The sequence below is a fragment of the Fusarium phalaenopsidis genome (genome assembly GCF_050370095.1).
Source record: "Fusarium phalaenopsidis strain FUZ10S chromosome Unknown contig_32302, whole genome shotgun sequence".
NCBI classification, from domain to species: domain Eukaryota; kingdom Fungi; phylum Ascomycota; class Sordariomycetes; order Hypocreales; family Nectriaceae; genus Fusarium; species Fusarium phalaenopsidis.
In genome coordinates, this window is record NW_028145405.1 from 3,784,299 (window position 1) to 3,808,510 (window position 24,212).

Below are 24,212 nucleotides of genomic sequence, written 5' to 3' on the forward strand. Positions count from 1 at the left end.
ATTAGGACGAACTGCGGCGGGGTTCGCTTGCGTGTCTAGAAAGTCATCATCTATCATCACGGGCAGTGGGACAGCATAATATAGCCAGCCTGCCTTCATGCTAAGGCGTCCAAAGATCATTGATACGACACTACTATTATGTTAGCACGTTGCATACTCATCGTCCATGCACTTACAGTTAAACACCGCAACTTTGTCCATCTCTGGGTTGTTGCCGGATCGTGGCATGATTGGCTCCCTTTCTGTGTGGATAATCTCAGCCATGAGATCAAGGCTTAGCATGTGCAGAACAGGGCACAGAGGAAGCTGTGTGGTAGGGTCACAAGGACAAGGGACTAGACAAGGCGCTGCCCAAGACCATCGCTTCCATGATTCCCTGTTATCAGCATGATTCAACCTCGCCAAGCCATCCTAAAATCAAATGATAACCCACAAGATGGAGGTTTCACTTTATAGCAGCTCGGAGAGCAGCAGCAATGAGGAGCTAACCGAGAGTTAACTGACGCAATCCATCCTCGCCGTAATAGGTCCCTTATTAGCCTCTCAGTAAAAATAAACGTTAGTCCCTAAGTGCGGTTTTGCAGAACGTCTCTTGCCACGATACACAGGTTAGGGATGAATTGGGGCGTTCCAGTTGACGACGAGGCAGAGAAACGTTTCCGAAGTCCCTGGTGTATCATTGATCCCTTGCTCTGAGCCCATCAACCTCATCGTTGTCTAGATACACTCCATTAAGATTAAGCAAGCTCTCATCATCCGACAAAAGAAAGATAGACAAAAGCCTTGTTATTTGTCGATAGATGCTCCACAGCGAATAGCTGCTTCAAGTTTCGAAGCTAAGAGCAAAAAGAAAACATCTCCGGTACAGGGAATCGAACCCTGGGCTCCGCGGTTGAGGATCTCTCAACTGAGTTGATGAGAGCGCGAAATGTTAGCCACTACACCATACCGGATGGTAATTGGTTGAAATCAAGATTTGCAAATAGTGACCATGACTTACAGCATCGACAGTTAGCTAGTGATTTCGAAGAGAACATCCATACCCCAAATCCAATATCCAGGTCCAAATACAAGTCCCAAGTGACTGCTCTACCAGAGAAAGTCGAGCTTCCGGATTTCCTTCTTCGGTTTCAGAGGGGGCGGTGGATCAGCGTTTGCAATGTCCAGCAACGCGCGGATAGGGATCTCATCAAGAATGATCTTGGTCTTGTTGTAAAACCTGAATCCAAAGTACAAGATCAGGACGAACGGGATGTTGAAATAAGATGACATAAAGGACTTGGTATTCCAGTGACCATGGAAAAAGTTCTGCCATCCGGACGTGGTGAGGACGAGGATGAACAGGCTGACGCAGGCCCAGCTGAAATATAGCTGGAAGGGAGACTTGTAGGGCAGCTCGTTGCGGTCGATGCCCTGTTTCTTGCAGCCGTAGAAGAAACGTAGGTAGGTTGTTAAGATGACTGTCCAGTTGACCAGGATCGCAATAGACAGGAGATCCTGCAACCAGGCCGACCAAGAACATGGTCAAGCTGTAGAAGATGAGGATTCGCCAAAAGACTCGCTTGGCAGCCTGAGGAATCACTCTTCGAGCATTTGCGGACTCCGTAGCGGCCAGGGAGATGTTTCCAATTCCCGAGAAGGCGCGAGGAGCGTTCGTAAAGGTGGTGTAGAATCCTAAGAACCGTCCAGAGATCCTTGAATGCCCATGTAGTTCACAAAGGGGCGTGTCTATAGCGAAACTTTGATTAGCATCTGGAGTTATAGACCACAGTAAATAATCACAAACCTTTCCAGTATCTGAGCCCAAGAGCTTCGCCATTGCGGCGTCCACCAGCAATGATAGCAACCGCCATGATGTTGACGATAAAGATGAAAGCAATTTTGAGCAGGGCAAATCTGAACTCGAGCTCACCAAAAATTCTAACAAACAAGCAGTTGGTAAGGGCCATCAAAAGTCCAAAGATGGTAATCCAGTGTAGATCTTACTAAGTAACCACAATTCCAAATCTCAAGGGGGATGCGTACCACAGCGTTGTTCACCTCAACCCAGAACGACATCAGAACCGCAGCGGCAACGACTTCGGTGGGGATAAAGATGAGGCCCTTGTAAACCAGGTTCCAGCCATTGGAAAACGACAAGACCGGGTCGACAAAGACCTCGGCATATCTCACGATGTCTCCACTCAACGGACAAGGGCCGCCATCTCAGCAACAGCGAGGACAGCGCCAGCAGCCGAGAAGCCGATGAGCGTGTATCCAAGAAACTCTCTAATCGGTCCGGCTTGAGTAACGGCAAGTCCGAAGCCAAGGAATAGACCAGTCCTAGTGGCTCCGGCGAGAGCCATCATCTGCAGGTGACGCGAGTGCAGGCCTTTGCTCATGTCCTCGAGCTCCGACATGTCCAGGGGCGCATTCGCAATGGCGGCTTCGCGAGTGGTCATGGTGTCTGCAGCAACATCTGGTGAGTTACTTCGGGCGTCGTAGGCGACGGACTTTTCGCCCGCTTCCATCTGGTTGGCCTTGGAAGCCATAATCGGGGGGAAGAGTCAGAGAGAGAAGTCGAGGATGCTAGACAAGATTGGTGTTTCCAATTGCAGGTCTAATCCAAGCAAGAGAACTTGGGATGATCTCTAACACTCAAAACGGGAGCTGTCCAAGTGGCCAAATACTCAGCAGCCTTCTGGCCAAGGAGTCTGGGGTAAATCCAGGGTTCCATGTGACACCTCCGTGATGCCGACTTTCGCCAGCGATATCCGACGTAGAAGATGAAAAGGAAGGTGCTGATAGGAACAGACTGAGTCGCGGATACCCCAGGATCTGAGTTTCCTCATCTCCGGGGAAGCAGAGGGAGTGGGCTCTCATTCGAGGACGCTCCGCGGATGCACGATCGAGATGAGCTTGGAGATTTCGGATCGTGATGCCATTGGGACCTCTAAGTCTTGGCCGACGGCGATTTCCTGTTACCCCGCGAAGGGTGTTGTCTACACGGCCTGATAGTGCTGGTAGGGTCACCTTGCTTGGTCTAGCCGCGCCTTGAGGAGCGTCCTATTGTTGGGGGGACGGCGTCTAATTGAAGGTTTTGCGATTACACGGAAGATTAGCGATTAGCCCACACGTAATGGTTCCCTGAATGAGTCTTGCTCGTGTGAGGGACACTTCCAGAGTCTGTAAGTGATAAAGGGGCTCCCTGTTCGAGATCTCCAAGCGGTTCTGGAGCAAAAGCACCAAGATCCAACCCAGCTCAAGACTCAGACATCATGGGATCAGTTCAGGAAGACACAACGTCTAAAAACTTTGTCCTGACGGTGCAGGCCCTTCACAAGGCCTTGCTGAAGATGGGCATGGCCACCAGGGCAATCCATGCCGATGACTTCTCAAGCCCTCATCGTGCCATCGCTCCCCCATGCAAGTCGCATTCAACTGTCGATACCGCCGAGACCCTGAACAGTTGATACCTATGCAGAACAAGGACGTGAGTTGCCATCTTGAACCTATTTCTTCGGAGCCTAGCTGACTGATTGCAGCCGAATGCACCATTCGACTCCCACATCTACTCACGTTACACTGCCCCCAACTCAACCGCTTCGAGACAGTCTTGCACAATCTCTTTGGAGGCGCTGGTGTTGTGATATACTCGAGTGACCTTGCTCGTTCCACGCCATCATGACCCTCCAGACGCCCAAGCGCATCTTTATCGGCGAGGGCTACCACGGCGTTCACCGAAGCATCAAACTCCAGCGCAGAGTGACAAGGGTCGAGAAGCTGACTCTGGAGGATCTGGATCAGCTCGGGCGTGGGGATCTTCTGCACATTGAGACGCCACTCAATCCCACTGGGGAAGCTCGCAACCTGAAATATTATGTAGCAAAAGCCCGTCAGGCTGGGGCTTACATCTCAGTTGATGCGACCTTTGCACCTCCGTCTCTGCAGGATCCTCTCCAGTATGGTGTCGACACCGTCATGCATAGCGGTACCAAGCACATTGAAGGCCATTCTGATATGCTCTGTGGCGTTCTGGCCGTGCATAAAGACCGAAAGGAGTGGGTAGAGACCCTGTATCAGGATCGCAGAGTGATGGGATCAATCGTGGGTAGCTTCGAGGGCTGGCTCGATATCCGATCGCTGCGAACCCTTCACCTTCGTGTGATCAAGCAGTCCCAAACTGCCGAGAAGCTCGTGTCTTGGCTCCACGAGGAGGTCCAGAAGCCCGGCTCTCTAGTCGGGAAGATGATCGACAAGGTACAGCATGCGTCCCTGCAAGAGGCAGACCTCAAGAATGGGTGGCTGCGGAAGCAGATGCCCGGAGGGTTTGGGCCAGTCTTTTCCATCTGTATGAGCAAGGAAGAGCACGCGCGGAGACTTCCGAGCAGGCTGTACATCTTTCAGCATTGCGACGAGTCTTGGTGGTGTCGAGAGCCTGATGGAGTGGCGTGCCATGAGCGACGAGGGAAGAGACCCCAGGCTGATCCGCGTCAGCTGTGGCGTGGAGGATGTTGAAGATATGAAGGCGGATATACTGCAGGCTTTTGAGTCGCTTCTGCGGGACTTTCATAAGCAAGAGACATCAATTGCATATCGGATAGATGAAATAGACGTATTGGATCCCGAGATTGAAGAGTGATTGCAGCAGAGAGTGAGCCCCGCTCGTGCGGGAGGGAGTGCATGACAACGCTCAGCCTGGTTGGCGCCATTCATCCATATTCGGAAGGTAGTTACTTGCAGGCTTAGGAACACGACGGGCCTCAAAGACCTGCATAGTAAACAAGGACTTTGGGGAAAGCAATTGGACACTGACTTGCGTAGCCGCGCGGCCAGTGTCAGCAGGCACACTCTCCCATCCCATGTGCAGGCTGATGCGTCCGCTACCGGGGGTGCATTTCCAGAGACGCAAGTATGCGGGCGGGCGAGAGACCCAGCCACTCGGTGTTGTGCAACCCGACCCGACATGGAGAACGAAAGCTCGCAGTTCAGCTTGCCAGCCGGCATGGAAGTATGCATGGAACCTTTGTTGCCGGGTCCAGGGGTGCAGCAGATCACACAGTTCCATGAGTCTTCTCGAACGTCAGCGCTGTGCTCCTCAACCTGCAGCATGCGCCCGTACATACCGCTCTTGAGCATCCATAGAAGGGTGTGTTATAGCTGAAGCGGCCTGGGGCCTAATGCAGGGTGGTCAGAGAAGCGTGGGTTTCGCCCTGTGTCCATCATTATCTGTTCGCCGGCACCGTGTGATACGAGTCAACCCCTTATCCTGATCCAGGATTAATGCTATCTGTCAAGTTTCAACGCCTCTCTGCCTCGTGCACGGCCCAATGTCACATCGCTCTCTCCGGTTTCGTTGGGGATAGAGTAATCACACGTGCCGAGAGGTAGCATAGCTGAAAAAAGGCTGGCAGGGGGGCGAGGAGACGGAAGACGTGAGATTGCAGATCTAGATGGCAGTGGGGGTGGAATAACAAGACAGTAACAAGTTCTTATCCATCAGTAACAGCACGGGGTTCTCTACCATTGCCTTAGAGCTATTACTACGTTCCCATATAGGTACAGTGCAATGTCCGAGTGGTCCGCTCTTCTCTCACCTCTCATCATCGTTGACGGGCGCGGAAGGCACACGTGCTGCATCAAGGGGCAGGGAATCTGAGCACAGATCGACCAGTCCTACAGCTCGCACAGCTCGCATGATGGACCCCGCGATTCTTGAGGGGTCAAGCGGCCCAGTCGTTCGCACTATCCCGTTTCGAAGAGCCAGCTAGCCAGCTTATCCCAGTCACGGATCCCTGATGCCTGTCACTCGCGTGGCAGCAGGGTATTGTGCCGCAGTGGTTTCTCCACATGGATCACACGCGAGGGGGGTTGCTCTCGTTTGAGTCTTGAGCTCCCGGGCGCCTTCATCTGCAACGCGGCGGGAAGACTAGCTCATCTGCCCGCCCACTAGACTTGCACTTCTTCCAAGTTATTGTTCCCTCAGCATTGACTGGCACTTGGCCTTCGTGTTGGAGAGACCCATGCATCCTGACTCCTACCAGAAGCAGTATAAATAGGGTATCGGATTCCCCTCGATGGCAGGCAATCTCGCCTTCCCCAAACAAATAGTTCTCATCCACTCGATACTCTTCTCCCTCTATCTCTATTATATTCTATGATTCCTACCTGATCAACTTTCAGGGTTGTCTTCAAGTTCCTTCGAGAGACTGGCTGCCCCCATCTCCCCACTAGGCCCTCAACGAACACATCATGACCAAGTCTTCTGTCGATGCAGTTCATGGCTCAAGCCCATCTATCAATGGAAAGCACAGCGAGTACGTCGAGTTCTTGGCGGATGATGAGAACTTGGGCCTGACACTGATGCGAAACAAGGATTAATCGCAGCCAACATGATAAGCTCCAAGATGGAGCAGCAACGAGATCGTCGCTCCATCTCCACGATCCCACGGAACCCGTCAACGCCCGGCTCCAAAACCCCCTCCATGTATCGAAACCATGCCGAGACGCCGTTTCACAGCATCCGATAGCTAGCGCAGCCCTTAACGTCGCTGTGCCGAACACCATCTCGGACAAGGAACTAGCCGGCATTGGTGATCAGTTCTCGGCCGACTGACCTATCGGCCGAGAGTTCGGCCGAGAGTTCGGCCGAGAAGGGCTGAAAGCTCCGTTCCTCGAGTCCTACACTTTTGAATGCACAAATCTAGACAGGGATAGCGTACTCGTCTTTATTTATCTATTTCCTCTTCCTTTTTTTTTTTTTTTTTTTGGTTCACCCTTTCGGTGTTTCGCCCAACGCTGGATGGGTAGCTTAGAGAGCTGTTTGCGAGAGATTGGTGACTACCTCTCTGCCAATGTCGCCGAGCGCAAGAACTCGAATGATGGACAAGATGAAGAGTCGGCAAAGGCATAACCGACCAACGCACCCAATAAACGCTCCGGGTTCATGATTTCTACTAGTGCGCGAGGCCCCTGTAGATTCTCCCTAACAGCCTGCCCGTATGTAATGGATGTCTGTCTGTACGCCCACTGCTCACTCTCCAGTCTGAGCAAACGGTGGCGCCGTATCCACTGATGAAGGGACCAGCAACCGAATCCGGGATCGAAAAAAAAATCCAAGGACGTGGACGGTCCCCCCAGGTACCAACCAATCATTGCGTTTCGCGGGGCAGCCATGGATGGAACAGCACAGCTGTGCGCCTGGGCACCCCTCTCCACTCACTCTCCACTCTTCACTCACTCAGACAACTCCCTCCGTCCAACTCCGCCCTCAATGGGCTGGTTTCTTCTCGACATTTGAAAATGTGTTATAAAACCCAGCTTCGCTCTCCTTAGATTCTGCTTATGACATCGACTTCAATTCGAAACGAGCTTAATACGCCCTTCACCAAACATACCTTTGCCCGTCTTCGTGCCTTGCGCTGCTCTCTTTCTCTGCACTTGAGTACCTACAGTACCCTCTGGAGATACTGGCCGGTACCTGCGCTGCAGCTTATCCTTTGCCCGTGTATCCCTCTTTGCCCAAATCTACCGTTGTTTTTACCTCTCTAAGCTCCCTAAGAGCTGCTCTTCTACATAAAAACACCATCAGCTTCACAACTTTCCAACGACGATGTCAATCACTTCATTCAAGGCTGACCACGGCTCGGTCGAGTGCAACGGCCCGGGCCAGTCGCACAGCGTGTAAGCCAGCTGCTCCCCTACTCGTCAATTTGTGGGGCCTCCTAACGCGGGTTAGCCCCCGGGAGTGTGCCAGGGTCACGGAGGCTCCACAGCAGGAAACGGGCAGATCCCCCCAAATGCTTCGGTACCTCAACGACACGTGCAGCGGGAGCGGGAGACCTATCACTGAAACGCTCCAAGACCCCTCCCACGTCCCTGGTGCGCGGTGCCGGATCAGCCTCGACAACCCTCTGTACTGCACCCTCTCACACGACAGCAAAACTGCACCTCTACACGAGAGTCTCTTGGCTGAGGCCGGAGCCCAGTTTTCCGACCACAAGCAAGGCACGATCCGCCCCGCAAAGTTGGACCTCACCTCCACGGCTTCTTAGTCCATGACATGGAGGTCATGACGGGGTTTTCACAATATACTGTGTTGCCTTTGGGTGTATAGCGTCGCTGAGACGCATTTCTGTCTTTACCTCATTCCCGCTTTTTTCCTTGTTTGTCGTCATATTTGAAGTATGTGCATTAGCGAGCGACACATTCCGTCACGTTAGGTAGCTTCAATTATCGAATAACTTCTGGCAATCCAATTAAACCGGATTACCATAAATGGCAGTGTCACACCGAAAACCTTCGACGACGCGGTCAGCGACCTTCCATACACCTTCTTTGCAGTAGACTATGTAGGCGCCTTAGCGGCAGCCCGGACCGGCAGCCCAGTGCAGCATCCGATCCACTCCACGTCATCCGAACCTGCAAGTATTTGGTTCCCCGTCTCCAATGTGAAGCGCCGGAACACGCTCCAAGTCATCCGCTGGCAACTTGCCTACTTCCTCGGCTTCCACACCAAACGGAAGCCCTAGATTGACGCCGGGGAAGACTCGTTGCATTCCCGGCGCATGTAATCGCAGCAAGTCTCTGTTGCACAATAAAAACAAGCGCGCCCTTCCGTCTTCCGGTCGCCGCGGCGAGAAGGTGAGACGGCTGCACCTAGACGTCGCTGATTTGCCGTCTCAGTATCATGATGCTTATCCTTGCCAGACGACTTGCGGCAATTGTTGCCCTCGCTATGCTAGGTTGAGTAGCAAGTACCTACCTAGGTATTCAGAGAGCGCAGGGTGCCCGGCATTCGTGACGCTTCGACCACCCACCCGGCTCGGTGAAGCCGGTCGGCTCTGGAGCTCCTATGGCACCCAAGGAAAGCGATAATCGTACTGCGGCGCCCAGTAACAATGAGAAGAGGGCGTGCAAGCAGTAACGGAAGTTCCTAGCGATTCATCGATCTGATTGAAGGCTGTGACCTTGAAGGGGGCTGGCCGTTCGGGGAAGTGTCCGGGGTGCAGGGAGGTTCGAAACGGAACTGTCCCGGAAGCGATCCAATGTTAAATGTTGAGCGACAGCACACCGAGTTCGTGCAGAGAGCAAAGGTAGGGCGAGGATACTATCATGGCCTGGTGACCTATGCTGGTTGAGGCTCTACGGCTGAAGGTCACAGATGAACGCCGCCAGGAAGCTAAGTCAACCTTCCCCACAACACTTACAGGGAATTTCCCATCAGAGCAGAGCGCAGCCATTCAGTAGTATGTACTTTATGTAGACTAACTGGCACAGGTGTATCTATTGGGCGGCGTGAAATTGCAAGGCCAAGTCTACGCATTATGGCTGCACCGATTTGCAGCAACGTTGAGCAGACTGGCAAAAAGTGAAACAAGACGCAAAAAAAACATACAACAGCCGGGATTCGCTAGTCATCACCGACCCAACTACTAATCCGCCCCTCACTGGCTTGTCGATGGGAGAGCGGACGGGACTCCGGACATTCTGGGCATTTCTGTCCCGGCGTTTAGCCGGCAGCTGTTGCATCGCGGCCTCATGGATCAGGCGTCCCGGGTTTTCTCCGCTCCCCATCTCCACTTTCGGCCCTCCGGGGCGTTTTGGTCCCCGCCGATACCGGTCCCCACCTCCGCACCGTTTCCGGGTGGAGACGCGCGCCGGCCGTCGAGGATGCCGACCGTTTTTATGCTCCGCCTTCCCGTCGCGGACGGGCTTCAGCGCCCACCCCTCCGCCCACCACTTTAAGCGCTCCCGGGGGGGGGGAGGAAGGGGGAAAGGCACGCCCCCTCCTCTTCAGCACATTCTTCCTAGGATGTCGTGAAAGAAGGTGTCTTAATTCTAGGTTCTGGCCCTGTGGTGCTAAAATTAAGATGATCGAGCTGCGCTCCTTTGCTTGCCCTCCTGTATTTCTCCCCTCCTCTCTACACCTTTTGCGCCTTCTATGTTTTCTTTCTCGATAATAGCAATAGCCGCCCACGCGTGATCCCCGGTCTCAAGTCATGGCCCAGCCGACTAACTTGCCACCTCAGAAGCCTCGGAAACGGGGTACACCCCGAATCCGGGCAGACTCCAGTAAGGCCGTCCAGGCGATCTTGGAGAGAAACCGCAGCAAGCCGGCGCCGGAGAAAGGCGCGGGCTTACACAAGAAGACCCTGGCGCTCCAGAACAGAGTCTAGAAGGAGTAGACTCAGTGAGTTTGTCCCGGCCGACCCAGCTCGGGGTCTTTGGCTAATCAACACTCCCAGATTTGCCGAAGCTGGCGAGCTCGACAGTGATAAGACGTGGCTGCAGTTATGTGCCGGCTCGCACGACGCCGTCAAGATATTCGAGAGTTTCCTCGAGATATACATCCTAAACTCCGAAACATCTATGCCTTGCTTGGGCCCTGACGAGTACAAGACCAAGAGAGACGTGAATAGTGCGTCAACGCTGCAGGACATATGGTCTGCGCTGGTTCGCGTCGCGAATGATGACGTGTTGAAGCGATTCCGCTACCAACCAAATGCAAACGCGCAGCACTTCACACTACGCTACTCGACCCGTGGCGGTGTCGAGTCTGGCCCTGCTAGACTGGCTGGGAAGGTGAGACTCACCCGGTGCAGTTGCCGTTGATCTTTGGCGTTGGACTGACTGAGATTCAAGTTGATTCCCGGACTAGCTGATAGGCTCGGCCTGACCCGACGCCAGCAGTTCGTGAAAAAGGAGACGACGGAAGAGGATCTGCTGCTCGTCCTTCAAACCGCCTGGGAGAGAGCGTCTGACATCCTCTGCAAACCTCCCAGCGAGTCTCGTTCTCAGGGAATGTCATCCTCGGCGGTATCGGCGGCTAGCGGTACGAGAGCTTGAGGCGTGTCAATTACAAGGACATCGAGGTTGGCTGGCTGAGAGATCCTGCCGACCCGACGAAAGTCCGGCCCGTTGCAAGCGTTCATGTTCGACATATGAAGCGGCACGAGGATGAGATTAAAAGGGACCAGAGCGCAAGGTACTTCGTGTCGACTCGCGGTAGCGGTATACCGTGCTAACCTCTGTAGTTTAACCTTCGGCATCACCCGGGTCCCGGTCAAGTCTATCTACCTTCTCTCTCACATCATCGCGATGGCCATCTACAATAGTGCTTTCGCGACAAAGTTCACATCTTGTGAAGAGGTGTTGTACCCCAAGAGCTTGCTTGAGGACCATATTGACTACGTGCCACTCAAGTGGAAAGATGACATCGTGGACCAACCCGTCTTTCCGCTCGACTACAAGCTATACTGGAGAATATGGCACCGAGTTCTCGAGGTGGCCGGGCTCCGGGAGGGGCTGCGGCCTTACTCTATAAGAGTGGGGGCTGGAGGTCGCCTCAATGGTGAGCATGATCCTTCCGTGGCTTGACATGACTCTGACTGTGACAAGGTGCGCTTAAGCCTGCCCTTCGAAGTTACATCATGGGTAACACGGAAGAGGTCTTTCGGAAGAGCTACAACCCAGTCGATCAGAGACACAGTCTAATAACGGTGGCCTACAAAGAATTGACTGGAGGCTGCGACGAGGTAATCGCCAAACTGCATCAGTCGTTCACAAAACGGGACTGCTACGCGCCGATCTACATCTCCGAAGAGGACTAGAAAGGATTTAAGTCGCGGAACGACATCACCCAATGGCGCAAAGAACTAAATAGCCTTCCCAACCGCAGCAGCAAAGAGGCAAAGAGGATTTAATCGAGGATCCAATATATCAAGAAGGTGCTAGAGAAGGAGCTTATAATGCGACGGCGCGACGAATACTTTGAGACGGCCGACCGCCTGAGAAGCAAAGGATAGTCTATAACCCATCTATAAGAACGCAGACCAAGGAGACCTAGCCCGAAGCAGAACGAACACAGCAGCAGGATAGCAAAAGACTTATCACCTCTGTTTCTCGCAGAGGACTTAGCGAAGAGGTTTGCCGACTAGCTTATCAGGTACTTGAGGCAGGCTCCAGATCGAGATCCTTCACAAGATGCCAGGGATGCGGAAGTGACGAGACTAAAAGTAGATTTAATGACACCTAGGTGTTTGATCTATGATAGGAATTTCGCACGGAAGAACGGCCTGACCAGATATATTACCTTGGAGCACAGCGAAGACTTTCAGAGACCTTTCTATTGTCGCGAGTGCGAGTTCTCGGGACAAAAATAGCTGGTTGTAGCCGGCCTTTCTGCCTGGAGCAACCACGTTGAACAGTGCCATGGTAGACTCCATGCACCCAGCCCCGTAAGACTAGCTCACTGCTTACTCTGCGACAAGACCTTCTCAGCTGGAGGGTTTAGCTTGCATCTCAAGCGATCTCACGCTTAGCTTGGCCACTTTGATACGAGCTTCCCCTGTCTAGAATGCCGGCGGTCGGGCACCGACGATCTCATCACCAACCTGGACCAGTGGATACTCCACGTCCGGGATACACACGATGGCGGCGCAGTACCAGGGGCCATCGTTGTCGGCGCCACCGACCAGAAGCCTAGGAAGAGGAAGACAGGGGAGCTAGACCAGTATCAGCAGACCAGGACGAAACAGGTATGCGTGGAGGCTATTGTGAAGGACGAGCGGGGAGAGGGGAGTTGTGGCATCACAAGCGGTGACTATCTTAGCAGCACAGATTTCTGGGACAAGGATGAGCTGGCAGATTGGGATCGGAGCACCACAGGCGGTTCCTGCCATGCCAGTGAAGAGTTCTGGGTAACTGGGAGAGACGAGGATTATTGATTTGAGATTATAAATGTCACGAGCTCATGTGAAATGTTCATCGCTGTGCCTATGCTTGAACCCAGATTTGTGAATATATTAGATTGGCGCCACCTCTGCTACTTTATACATAAATAGAAGTCAAGTGTCCTGTGAGTGGTTGCTCAAGGGAGGTGGCTGTTTAAATACATCCAATAACTACCTCGACGCTGAGGTTATGAGAAGAGCCAATGAAAACAGAAAGTTGATAGAGTGAGTGATTGAGCGAGGGACCATGGCAATAGCAGTGCGTTCGCTGGAGATCTGGCTTTAGGTATGACAAGGGTATCAATCAACTTTGGTAGGGTCCAAGAGCCTAGGATGCTTCGACGGGTCTCTTGGGCATGCCGAGCCGGATCGCTTTCGGGCCGTTCTATTGGCGTTCCTTTGGTTGAGTAGTTGCACAACTTCGAGGTAGCCTCTTTGTGAGGCAGCCTGCAGAGCGTTGCCATCCGCTCCCTTGTCTAGCAGCAGCTGCACAACCTCCAGATGGCCTCTCCGTGACGCAGCCTGCAGAGCGTTGCCATAGAAGCCGCCCTGCGCGTTGACATCCGCTCCCTCGTCTAGCAGCAGCTGCATAATCTTTAGATGGCCTCCTTCTGACGTAGCCTGCAGAGCGTTGCCATAGAAGCCGCCCTGCACGTTGACATCCGCTCCCTCGTCTAGCAGCAGCTGCACAATCTCTAGATGGCCTCCTTCTGACGCAGCCTGCAGAGCGTTGCCATACTCGCTGCCCTGCGCGTTAACATCCGCTCCCTCGTCTAGCAACAGCTGCATAATCTCCAGATGGCCTCCTTCTGACGCAGCCTGTAGAGCGTTGCCATAGTAGCCGCCCTGCGCGTTGACATCCACTCCCTCGTCCATCAGGCCTCGTGCAACCCTTGTGAGTCCACCCAGACAAGCATAATATAGAGCAGACGCTCGAGGGGGTCCTGGGTTTTTAACCCATGCATTGTCGGCCTGATACAATCGACCCCACCGTTGAAATGTCGTCTTGTCTTGTAAAAAGCTGACTGTTGTTCGAACAATGTCTTCCGAAGTCTCTGCCGAAACAGCATAATCCATCCAGAACTCTGCCGCATATCGTGCCATCGGGAAATCATGCTTGATTCTACTGTGGCTGCTCTTGATGTCCGTAAGATAAGTCAAGCAGGTCCTGGTGATGGTAATGCTGGCACTTTTGAGGTCAAATTGGTCTTCCTTGAGAAGATACTCTTTAACTGAGAAGTGGGCAAGGTGGAGCTCCTGCACAGTCTCGCCATATCTTGTGACATCAGCGATTAATACCAAGCTGGGGCAGTATCGCAGAACATCAGTCCCACTAAATAGTCTGTTCCCGACATGAAACCGTCGAGGCTCTCGATCTATCTGCGTGGCTATCACCTCTACAGCCTCTGACAGCTTCAGGGGCCGCTTGGCGTAGACGAGAAACTGTAGGAGACGAATCGCGCCGCTCTTATATGTCGGGGGTATGTTCTGGAGCATGCGGTAGTAAGTCTCATTCAGATCACGAGGCAAAGACTCGAGAGCTGTCTCGATGGCGTTGGGACTTAGACATTCGGCAAGACTGTCCAATTGACAAGCTGCCCACCTAAACCTGCGACGAATGTCAGAGAGTTATTTGGCAGTATAGATGATCTGGGAAAAAGCTCACATCCCGTCAGCTCCGTCTCCGACCTTGTCCCGAATCTTCCCTAGGAGATCCTGAGATAACTTCTTGTCAACGAAATCGGGATTCTGCTCAAGCGCTGCCTTGACGTAGGAGCGTATGTCGGCGTTGATAGCCCTCTTGTCGAGCAAAACGCAGTTACGCTCATCGAAAAGTGAAGGGATCTCGCGATTGAAGTCTGGTTCCAGCCGGCCAGTCACAATAAGCTGGGCGTTGCCAGAGGCAAAGCCTCGCATCTATGACAGAAGTTCTTTTCTCGTTGTACACTCATCCAAAGCGTCGAGGATGACGGCAACCTTTCCAGTGATTTGAATCATCGTGTCAACACAGGCTGACAAGGCACTCGTATCGGGTTGCCTCCGTCCATTGTCGTGGTAAGTGAAAAGACTGTCAAGTTCCTTCGCCGCTTTGCCCCCAGAACGGTAAAGTTGAATCGCCAGCGAGCGTAGAAGGCTCTCTAGGGTCTGCTTTCTGGAGTCGTTGAAGTCAAAGAAGAATGCAAGCGTGGTGCGGGTGTCCGTTTGCGGAAGATTATCAAGAATCGTCGCACTCAGAACAGTCTTGCCACATCCTGCCAGGCCGTAGAGCCACAGGTGTCGTCGCGACCCGAGCTTCCACTCCTGGAAGGCGGGACTGTCAAGAAGCCAGGTTCCAGTGCCGGCGTGCCGGCGTTTTCTCGCCAGTTTGGCGTTGATTGAATAGTCTGGCGGGGACAACCAGCGCTCGACATTGTGGAGGTGACTGTCAGATGTCATCGTGACCATCGCATCCCTAGTTTCATTTGCTGTCGAAAGCACGCGGTCTAATCTTCGCTGAACTGTTCAAAGTTAGAAGAAAATAATATATGAATTGAAATGCAAGACTAACTGGAGTTGAGGACTTCGCCAACAGGCCTCTCGGCCTCGATCTTGTTGGGCGGTATCTGATGCAAAAGATCCTTCGCATACGCCGCCGCCATCATTGCCGCGAAGCCCTGCCACTCTTCGTTTTTGTGCGAGTCGGAATAGTCGCAAATGCCTCGGATGATCAGACAGGGAAAGTGGTTCACCAACCCGGCCGCTTCCATCTCGAAGCATAGAACGCCCTTCTTCGCTGCAAGCGCATCCCGAGTCAAGGCATCCTTCATCAACCTATTCGAGGAAGCGATCGGGCCGTGGTGGATGACGGGATTGTCTTCGTATTCAGTACGATCTGGTCGCACTACCAAGGTCGATGGGTCACTGCCACAAGCTGTCGCGCAGCTGGACTGATCACCCGGGGGGTGAACTTTTCCAGGCTGATATAGTCGATCGGTGCTCGACTCGGGCTGTTGAAACTCTTTCTTGAGTCTCGGATTCTTCATCAAAATGTCGGCGATAGATCCATCAAGCTGGTGTCCTTTGCGCTTGTACTGCGTCAAGAGTCCGTTCACGGCTGTTCGCAGAACTGTCGGCGGCTGATTCAAGGATCCTGTCTCCTGGAATTCCTGACCCTGCACGGCCTTTCCAAAGTCGTACTGGAACACCGCGGCGGTGCCGTTGCTAGAGGCGCTGACCATAACGTCCCCGAGGCGAATGTCATGCTTAGAGCTCGGTGCACCGCCGCCGATTCCGACCATTAGGCTGATTCTGATGTTGGGAAAGCTGTGGAGCATATCATGCGCGACGCCAGCAGCAGATGATATGCCGTATTCGCCATGGGGAAGGACAGCAATGACGATATAGTGTTTCCCGATTTTGCCCAGCGTGTAGTTATTGCTATCGTTAATGGATACAGATTCAGGTCCTTCGTGCTCTTCGTCGAGAAAGAGTTGCGCAGCAAGGTACTCGGTTGCAATAGCGCAGACCCAGCCGACCGTGTACTTCTGAGGGTCTGACATGGCCGGCGTTCGATGTCGCACAGAGAGAAAGATTTGACGTCGTATTCATAAGCGATCGCAACAAAGGATGGATGTCGGGATGAAGATACATAAGCCTGCAAAAATATTGCAGTAAGCAAGAGGAGGAACATATTGGAGTTCAGACGCTCTTAAGTCTCTGGTGGGTGAGCACCAGATCAGGCTCTCCAGAGATGCGCAAAGATGAGGCGGTATGGTCCACGGCGTTTACATGCAGCAGGTTACGGCAGCGCTGAGCGTTCTAGAGCAAATGATTGGCGCAGGAGTCTGAGCCAAGGCCACTGCCTCTCAGATGGAGGACAAGTGGACGAAGCACGAAGGCCAAACTGGGCGCCAACTCTTCGGTGTGTCCGCGAGTAGTGGTGTGACAAAGGAAGTCGAGACGCGAACGATGACTTATCATAACAGTGGCCACGTTCATCGCGTCAAGTAAGGCTGAATGTGTGCGGCAAGGCACAAGACCGGTGACAAAGGATCAAAGTACCGGATTGTAGACACACGAGGCCAGCCGCACGGTGTGGGACGTTCCAGCCCAAGGCGGTACGCATCGAACCAGGTTTCCCCGCGATGCCATCCGACCGAAATCCGTGGTCGCACGACGAGACCTAACCTCGCACTTCCCCACAAGTGAACCTAACACGGCCCGACGCATCCCGCGATCCAGCTTGCGGAGCTCGGGAACTAGTTCGGCACGATTATCTTCATGGGCTCGGGTGGCATTGCATTAGCGAGCGGGCCAGCTGGTGGCGTCGTGCTACCACTGCTCCCCTACCTGCCTCGCCGATGGACCGCCTGTACTCGCAGCCTCATGGATTCTGATCAAACCCTTCTATTCCCCCCGGCGATTTAACCACGCATTTCAAACGAAACCATCTCACTAATTTTCAGGCTCACGAGCAGTTGCATTGTCGCCTGTGCAATATATATTGAGACCACAAAATGCATCTACACAAGCATATTGAGACGGTACATGGAATCGTGTCAAGAGGGTTCTTGAGCAAGTGGCCCTTTTGTGCAAGTTTTGCCATACTTGCTTGCTGCGTGCGAATGTCCGGTAAATTTGGCTCTTAGACGGAATGACATCGTCCTCTTGGTACCCCAAGGATTTAGAGCTCAGATCCGTGGAGATCGTTGTCGAGATGGTGCTGCTCGATGGCATGCTGAGCGGTGATAAAAAGACATGGGAAATGGGAGGTGGATCATGAGGATTCTTAAGTACTCTAGGCTGCACCACATCCGACGTTTGCCATGTTTGTCCGGGAAAACGACCTCGAGTTCTTCAGCATCGGGGGCGATCCTGCTGAGCTCATGGCCTTTATGGTCAAGAACCCAGGGCTCATGCCTGGAGCCGACGCCGTGAAGACGGGCGAGGTGAGCAAGCGGCGCCGCGGTATCGAGGAGATGATGTTGGGCTGCTGGAGGTCATGCATCGAGGCGGGCGATGGCTTGGAAGCCACCTCTGACGATCAAAGGCCGTTTGTTGCCGACGCCATCATCGCCAACCCGCTCAGCTTTGCCCATATTCACATCGCCGAGAGGCTCGGCATCCCTCTGCACTTCATGTTCACCATGCCATGGTCACCGACGACCGCCTTCCCACATCCATTGGCCAACATCCAGCACTCAGCAACCGACGGAGCTTCATCCAACTACATGTCGTACGCCATGGTCGAGGTCATGGCCTGGCAGGGACTCGGAGACGTGGTCAACAGGTTCAGGACAAAGGTGCTCGGGCTAGATCCTATCGCACTCATGTGGGCACCTGGCCTGCTTGAGCGGCTTCGCGTCCCATACACGTACTGCTGGTCCCCGGCCCTTATTCCCAAGCCTGGAGACTGGGGTGATAACATCGACATCTCGGGCTTCTTCTTCCTGGACCTCGCTTCGTCCTTCACGCCGCCAAAAGACCTAGATGTGTTCCTTCACGCCGGTCCGCCGCCTGTTTATATCGGCTTCGGTTCCATCGTTGTGGACGACCCCGCCAAGCTCACCAGGACCATCTTCGAGGCAATACGGCTAGCTGGAGTCCGAGCTCTTGTATCCAAAGGCTGGGGCGGCATCGGAGGGGATGATCAAGTGCCCGAGGGAGTCTTCATGCTCGGAAATGTACCCCATGATTGGTTGTTTGGTCGCGTCTCAGCCGTGTGCCACCACGGCGGCGCAGGCACCTGTTCTGCCGGCATCAAGGCCGGTCGTCCAACCGCTGTAGTTCCCTTCTTTGGCGACCAGCCTTTCTGGGGCGCCATGGTGAGCCGAGCCGGCGCTGGTCCCGAACCGATCCCACACACCGACTTGACAGCTGAGAAGCTCGCCGCGGCGATCCGCTACTGTCTGCTGCCGGAGACCCAGACCAGGGCCCAAGAGCTGGGTGCCAGGATCCAAGAGGAAGCTGGAACGGCCGAAGGCTGTCGGAGCTTCCACCGCCAGCTCCAGAGTCGCAAGATTGTGTGTGATGCCGCCCCAGGGAGATGTGCCGCGTGGAAGGTGAGGAGAACGACTGTCAAGCTGAGTCCCTTTGCTGCAGTACTTGTCAGAGCTGGAGAGCTAGAGTACTCAGGCTTGAAACTGTAAGTGAAAACCTCCCTGCCCCTATTGTAACATGCGCTATCCTTAGCAAGTTACCTCCGACTAACATGAAAACAGATACAGGTCAATTGAATACAGCACTGAGGAACAGCCATGGGATCCCTTCTCGGCTACTACAGCTGCCCTCATAGGAGACATGAGCAGCATCGCCGCCGGTATCGCCACCGTCCCTAATAACGTGATCAAGGGAATCCGGGCGAGTAATAAGAGAGGGAAATCACCATCCCCTAGGCCATCTTCAAATGCCCAGGAACCCCCCAACGCCCCCGGTTCCTCTAAGATGCACGCCTCGCAGCAACTCCAGGTGCTATCGGGTGACAACAATCAGATCGAGCAGCAGGAATCAAGCAACAGCCATGCAGCCGAAGTCGCCAAGAGGGCAGCCTTTCAGGTGGGCGAGGGCGTCGGCGGCATCGTCGGGGCAGCCGTCAAGTCCCCCATGAACTTCAGCGTCGGGCTGGCCAAGGGGCTCAAGTACGCGCCGCGTCTCTACCATGACGAGCTGATCCGTCAGCCGGACAAGATTGATAGCTTCTGCAGCGGCCTCAAGGTGGCGGGCAAAGAGTTGGCATTGGGATTCTACGACGGCGTCGCGGGTCTGGCGGTGCAGCCGTGGAAGGGCGCCGTCAAAGATGGGCCCATTGGACTTGTCAAGGGCTTTGGAAAGGGCGTGGGCGGCCTGATCTTCAAGCCTGCAGCTGGCAAGATTCCTCTCCTCTCCTCTGTTCTTCTTCTAGCTAACTATTTCGTTCCAGGCATCTTTGGTATCGCGGCTTACCCGATGCAAGGCGTTCACGCTCACGTCCGGAGCATGTTCTCAAGCGGCGTGCCTAACTACCTTGTTGCGTCGCGCATCCAGCAGGGCGAGGACGACTTCAAAGCCGCATCAAACCATGAGCGACAGGCTGTGATGGGGAGATGGAAGAGTCTTCAACCGGCTTTGAAGAAGTGGCATCGTCAGAAGGACAAGGACAAGCAGGAGGATCTCTACACGTAAAATGGTGACTGATGAAGATGCATATAAGAAGTGGCTCCCATCTGTCGCTCAAAGAAGCCCAGAGCTTGTACCTACTCTTAAACTTAATTGGCTAGCATCAAAAACTAGATAATACAGGCGTTAAGATAGATATTTTTCCGTCGACTATTGTGATTTAACCTGTGTCCCTAAGAATGGCAGGGTGTTTAACTGTCGATGAAACACTACCCTTTACGATGGGGTACATCTAGAATCTCTAATTTTACCAACTTTAATCAAGTAGACTGCTCCTCTGGATATCTTGATAGAACCTGTTTAAGGCTCTTCTACGCTCTGACGAGTCCTTGTCTTGGGTAATACGCGCGTTAGCACACTGGAGGCCACGGCTCAGTTGGCATTCAGGGCCCCATTTGCTCCCCAGACCCAAATATACTTGTTTTTGTGTTGTGGGACGAGAGACCCATGCATACGTTATCTATGTACTCAATCAACAAAGCTCTGAGATGCTCTAAGTGTTGATAGAGGACGAGATTGCCACAAATCGGTGTTACCGTTCACGAGCTCTTGCTATACAAATCTAGAAGCATTCCATGTTAGCTCAATAATTTGTATGTTGGCGCGAGCTGCGTGGAGGTTTTAGGTGTGCTAGGCTTGCATAGGAGTGAAACTTGTGTCAAAATCACTAAATTACTTTATAGATAAATATTAATTATACAAATTCTTTAGGCCATTGATATTCTCGGATAATGGCTTGTCAACAATTAACAACCGTTCGGGCTCACACCCATATCAGGCAACCAAGTCCCAAGCCCTGATCACCGGCCGCCCTCACAGCGCAGGTGAAGCAAGTCCCCTCGTCTGCTTTGGCGATGACAGCATGCCTGCCCTCCATCGAACACCATGCCCTCGCCAGTAGTTCACAATCTCCCTCCCCGGTAGCGTCAATGATCAACACCCTCTCGTCTTCAGGCACAGACTTGAAGGGATCTCCGATGTCAGCAACGTCTACGACGTGCTCGAGCCTCGGCATATCGCGCAGGTCGACGAGGTGCGGGCCGTCGATGCATTGAGGGCCGGCGACAAAGGTTGGGTTGTATTTCAGCTCGAGGAGAGGCTATCGGGCCTTCGTTGATATGAAATGTCAAGACAGCCCTTCTTGACTCGTCAGCAACGTCTCTAAGGTCAGCTACCTTTGCTCTGAGGAACTGCAAGCCCGAGAACTTGATCCTGGTTGGCGAGTTTCGAGGAGGAACTGTTCCCACCTACTTGACTTGCTCATTTGAAACCTGAGGATTCGAGTTTTCTGCTAGCTCTCTGGAGACTTGGCCAAAAGGCACATCCTTCTCCTGAATCTGCCACCAGCCAGACCTGACAACTTGACCGTCGTTGTGCAGAACTGGAGGACAAGGTCCAACTTAGCCGTTGGCCGCCTTGACACCCTTCATTCCGCCAAAAACACGGCCTAGCACGTACTTAGAGCGCCAGTATGATCGCACATCCAACACGAGTCCAGCAGAGGGGTGCCCAGTCTAATAGCTTGTGCGTGCCCATTGCAGATGGCAGAGCGGTGGCCCCCCGAGGTTCCAGGAATTCCTGCATCTCGTTCAGACCAGGCCACTCCATAAGCTCTGCGAATCAAACCAAACCATCAATTTGCTCACCATGAACTAGTTCTTCAAAATCGTAGTATGGCTCATACTCGGTCCCTGAGACATTCTTGATGCGTACGCCCTTGATCCATCGACCTGCCATCTCCATCGCCGCCATGACTTGGTTGCTCATCGTAAAGTTGGTTGTGGTTTTCTCAAGGCGTAGCTTAAGTTCGTATGCGACGATCATCTGAAATAGCATCTCTAATCTCATTGAGTCGCCAGATAACCACATCTTCGCGGGAGAGACGACTTCGTCATAGTCTAGAAAGATATCGACACGATTCAAGGTAGCAAGCAGATCCTGAATCTGATGGTCCAGGTCGTACGTAGGAGCCTTGATACATTGGGTGTTGGCCGGGCCGAGAAGCTTTTGCATGTGCTCGAGTGTCGATTGTTCTGTTCTATTCTCTGGCAATGCTTTGCGTTGTTGTAGCTCGTCCAACCATTCGACAAGCTGGTCGAGGTTGTGGTTGGGAACGACGGCAGTAGTATTGTAAGTACCATCTCCTTTAATTGTAGGCTGAACGTCACGTTCCCAGTCGCTCAAATCTGCTGCAAATCCTTGGACAGTTCGTTTTCCAGGCTATTTCCCATCGAACTTGCGACTGGCCTGTCATGGTTGCGTGAGTCGATGTGGCAGAATGGCAACGAGGGGGCTCGAGATCAACATACCTCGCTGTCTTGTTCACTATAGCTGCGTTGCATGTTTCTGATGCCATTGTTTATCTCCGCTGTGGCGTACATCAAGGCTGTTTCTGTCAGTATAAACGCGGGTTTGCCGCAAGGGGTCACCCACACCATGATGAATTAATTGGGCTGACGTATTCCATCTCCTGTTGCTTCTCCTGGACATCCTTGTATTGATGCCTTCCCACTCCATGTTCGCACTGGCGAGATGTTTGTCCCTGACTACGGTGATTCGTAGCATGCTCCTCGTGTGATCTTTGTCGTCGAGTTGCTTGACATTAGATTCATGTCATCCTTGGTAGTCAAGTTGCGAAACTGCGTTTGCTGGTTGCCCGGATTCGCCCTAGACTTCTCGCCGCAAGGTCTGTCTCCCTCGCTCGGTTTTTCTATACCAGAGGTTATCGGCTTATTCGCAAATCCATGACGTCTTGACTCTGCTACTCCCTCGGTCTTGGAAGGCCCTTCCACAGTCCTAGGAACAGGGTTGAGCAAGATATAGGCATCTGCGTCAGCCAACAGGACAAACAGCAAGTTGATGCATTCGCGGATGCCCCGACTGAGAGACACAAAAGTCTTCTTATCCTTCCTATGCCACCTCGTCGCACTGCTGATTCTCAAGCTCATCGATGGAGGCCCGAGATAACACCCTAGGTCCGGCCTCGTGTGCCTTCTAGAAAGTGGCATAAGCGGTGCGACGGACTTGACGATGTCGTCGAGAAAGTCGAATGCGCCCTGGGTGAGCCTAGGGACCGTGAGGCGGGGGTCGAGAGGGCCATGATCGTTCGGATCAAGCATACGTGGGAAACCAAGTTGTCTTCCCCAGTCCTTCAGGCGATCTTGCTGCGTCCAGATACCGAGTCTAAAGTCCGAATAGTCAGAGGTGATGGGATCGCCGCGGGTGAATCTTGACAGCATATCGTCGCAGTCCCTCCAGGTGTTGGCGAGCGCCGGGGCATTGTTGTCTTGCATCTGTGCTGGGAGCCATTGCTGCTCAAATCTGCCGAGTGCCTCTGCCACAAAGGCGTCATCCTCCGCTGCTTGCGTCTCTGCGGTTTGTGTATCACTCATTGTAACTGTCGATTCAGACTTCGGGTGTGGACGTTGAAGTCTTCAGAGAGTCTTGCGGGGGACGGCGAAGGGGGCTGAGCAAGCCAAGCCCATCCTTGGGCGCCACATGGTTGGCCTCGACTGGTCATGATGGTCCATGATGAAGCTAGCAGATCGGGGCTAGCATTAGGCCTGCATTTTGAGAGAGCAAGGATGCCCTGCCTTATGTATCCTTATGCAAGCCAAGGTGATCTCAGATCTTTACTTGGTGAGTTCTTAGCGATTGAACTTGCCCAGCTACCAGCGAGGCTAAAGAAGCTCACTTGGGACTTGAATAGAGGCGCAATTGGCACCCGGGTGGAGGAAGAAATGAGACACCAGTATGGACCGATTAGCTAATTCTCTCCTAAAGATAGTAATAAAAAGAATAAAAAGGCTCTAAAGTATTACCTTAGTGATGATTCACCTCTGATTTTTTTTTAGTATATTTTATATAAATTTTTTATTAAAATTATAAGGAGTTAGATAACTCTCTTTATATTTTAGTATTCCTTTTATTCCTTAACCCCCTTGACTAGTTCCTCCAATCTAATAAAAGATACCCAGATAATCTTCCTGACAGGCTGCTGACTTGGTAGTCGAATAAAGAGTGAAGTAGACTTTGGAGACCTCGAACAATACGACTACCACACCCCGTGAAACTGTTTCGTCTAAAGATGTCTATGTAGCAAATTTCAGTAACCGTGACTACCTCGGTGGCAAAATATAATAAGGTCCGTCCTTATACTTGAATAACTCTATAACTACCAGTTAAAGAGACTATGGGGTAAGGTCAGACGCCAAGTGTCGACGTTCGGGGTCCGCGGACACCAACCCCGGCTAGCTTTCAATTCAACCCATCCTTGCGCGCTTCGATAGCGGATAGATAAGACAGAACGCGCTGTCCCACCTGAATTTCGCGACGTCTCTCTACAAAGACTCGGCCTTGACACAT

General features: G+C 52.9%; 6 protein-coding genes and 1 non-coding gene across 7 annotated transcripts; 3 read left to right on the forward strand and 4 right to left on the reverse strand.

Annotated features, from left to right (window-relative positions):
• Window positions 1-857: 857 nt before the first annotated feature.
• Window positions 858-953, reverse strand: LRP88_08538. The gene has a single exon. It is a non-coding gene; the product is annotated as a tRNA-Glu (tRNA).
• A 136-nt stretch (window positions 954-1,089) lies between these two features.
• LRP88_08539 (uncharacterized protein) lies at window positions 1,090-2,531 on the reverse strand (the record flags this gene model as incomplete). The annotated part of the gene is made up of 4 exons (XM_083245042.1): window positions 1,090-1,497; window positions 1,559-1,728; window positions 1,787-1,981; window positions 2,189-2,531. 4 exons carry the CDS (start codon window positions 2,529-2,531, stop codon window positions 1,090-1,092), a joined length of 1,116 nt encoding a protein of 371 aa, XP_083099536.1.
• A 1,132-nt stretch (window positions 2,532-3,663) lies between these two features.
• LRP88_08540 (uncharacterized protein) lies at window positions 3,664-4,497 on the forward strand (the record flags this gene model as incomplete). Its single annotated transcript, XM_083245043.1, has 1 exon — window positions 3,664-4,497. One exon carries the CDS (start codon window positions 3,664-3,666, stop codon window positions 4,495-4,497), a length of 834 nt encoding a protein of 277 aa, XP_083099537.1.
• Window positions 4,498-10,350: 5,853 nt separating this feature from the next.
• Window positions 10,351-11,591, forward strand: LRP88_08541 (uncharacterized protein; the record flags this gene model as incomplete). Its single annotated transcript, XM_083245044.1, has 4 exons — window positions 10,351-10,563; window positions 10,624-10,784; window positions 11,016-11,332; window positions 11,380-11,591. The coding sequence occupies 4 exons, from the start codon at window positions 10,351-10,353 to the stop codon at window positions 11,589-11,591; spliced, it is 903 nt and encodes a 300-aa protein (XP_083099538.1).
• Window positions 11,592-13,013: 1,422 nt separating this feature from the next.
• On the reverse strand, window positions 13,014-16,252 carry LRP88_08542 (uncharacterized protein; the record flags this gene model as incomplete). Its single annotated transcript, XM_083245045.1, has 4 exons — window positions 13,014-14,322; window positions 14,380-14,630; window positions 14,685-15,211; window positions 15,262-16,252. 4 exons carry the CDS (start codon window positions 16,250-16,252, stop codon window positions 13,014-13,016), a joined length of 3,078 nt encoding a protein of 1,025 aa, XP_083099539.1.
• Window positions 16,253-17,518: 1,266 nt separating this feature from the next.
• Window positions 17,519-19,853, forward strand: LRP88_08543 (glycosyltransferase; the record flags this gene model as incomplete). The annotated part of the gene is made up of 2 exons (XM_083245046.1): window positions 17,519-18,837; window positions 18,914-19,853. The coding sequence occupies 2 exons, from the start codon at window positions 17,519-17,521 to the stop codon at window positions 19,851-19,853; spliced, it is 2,259 nt and encodes a 752-aa protein (XP_083099540.1).
• Window positions 19,854-21,247: 1,394 nt separating this feature from the next.
• On the reverse strand, window positions 21,248-23,239 carry LRP88_08544 (uncharacterized protein; the record flags this gene model as incomplete). The annotated part of the gene is made up of 3 exons (XM_083245047.1): window positions 21,248-21,294; window positions 21,494-22,067; window positions 22,877-23,239. 3 exons carry the CDS (start codon window positions 23,237-23,239, stop codon window positions 21,248-21,250), a joined length of 984 nt encoding a protein of 327 aa, XP_083099541.1.
• Between the last annotated feature and the right edge of the window lie 973 nt (window positions 23,240-24,212).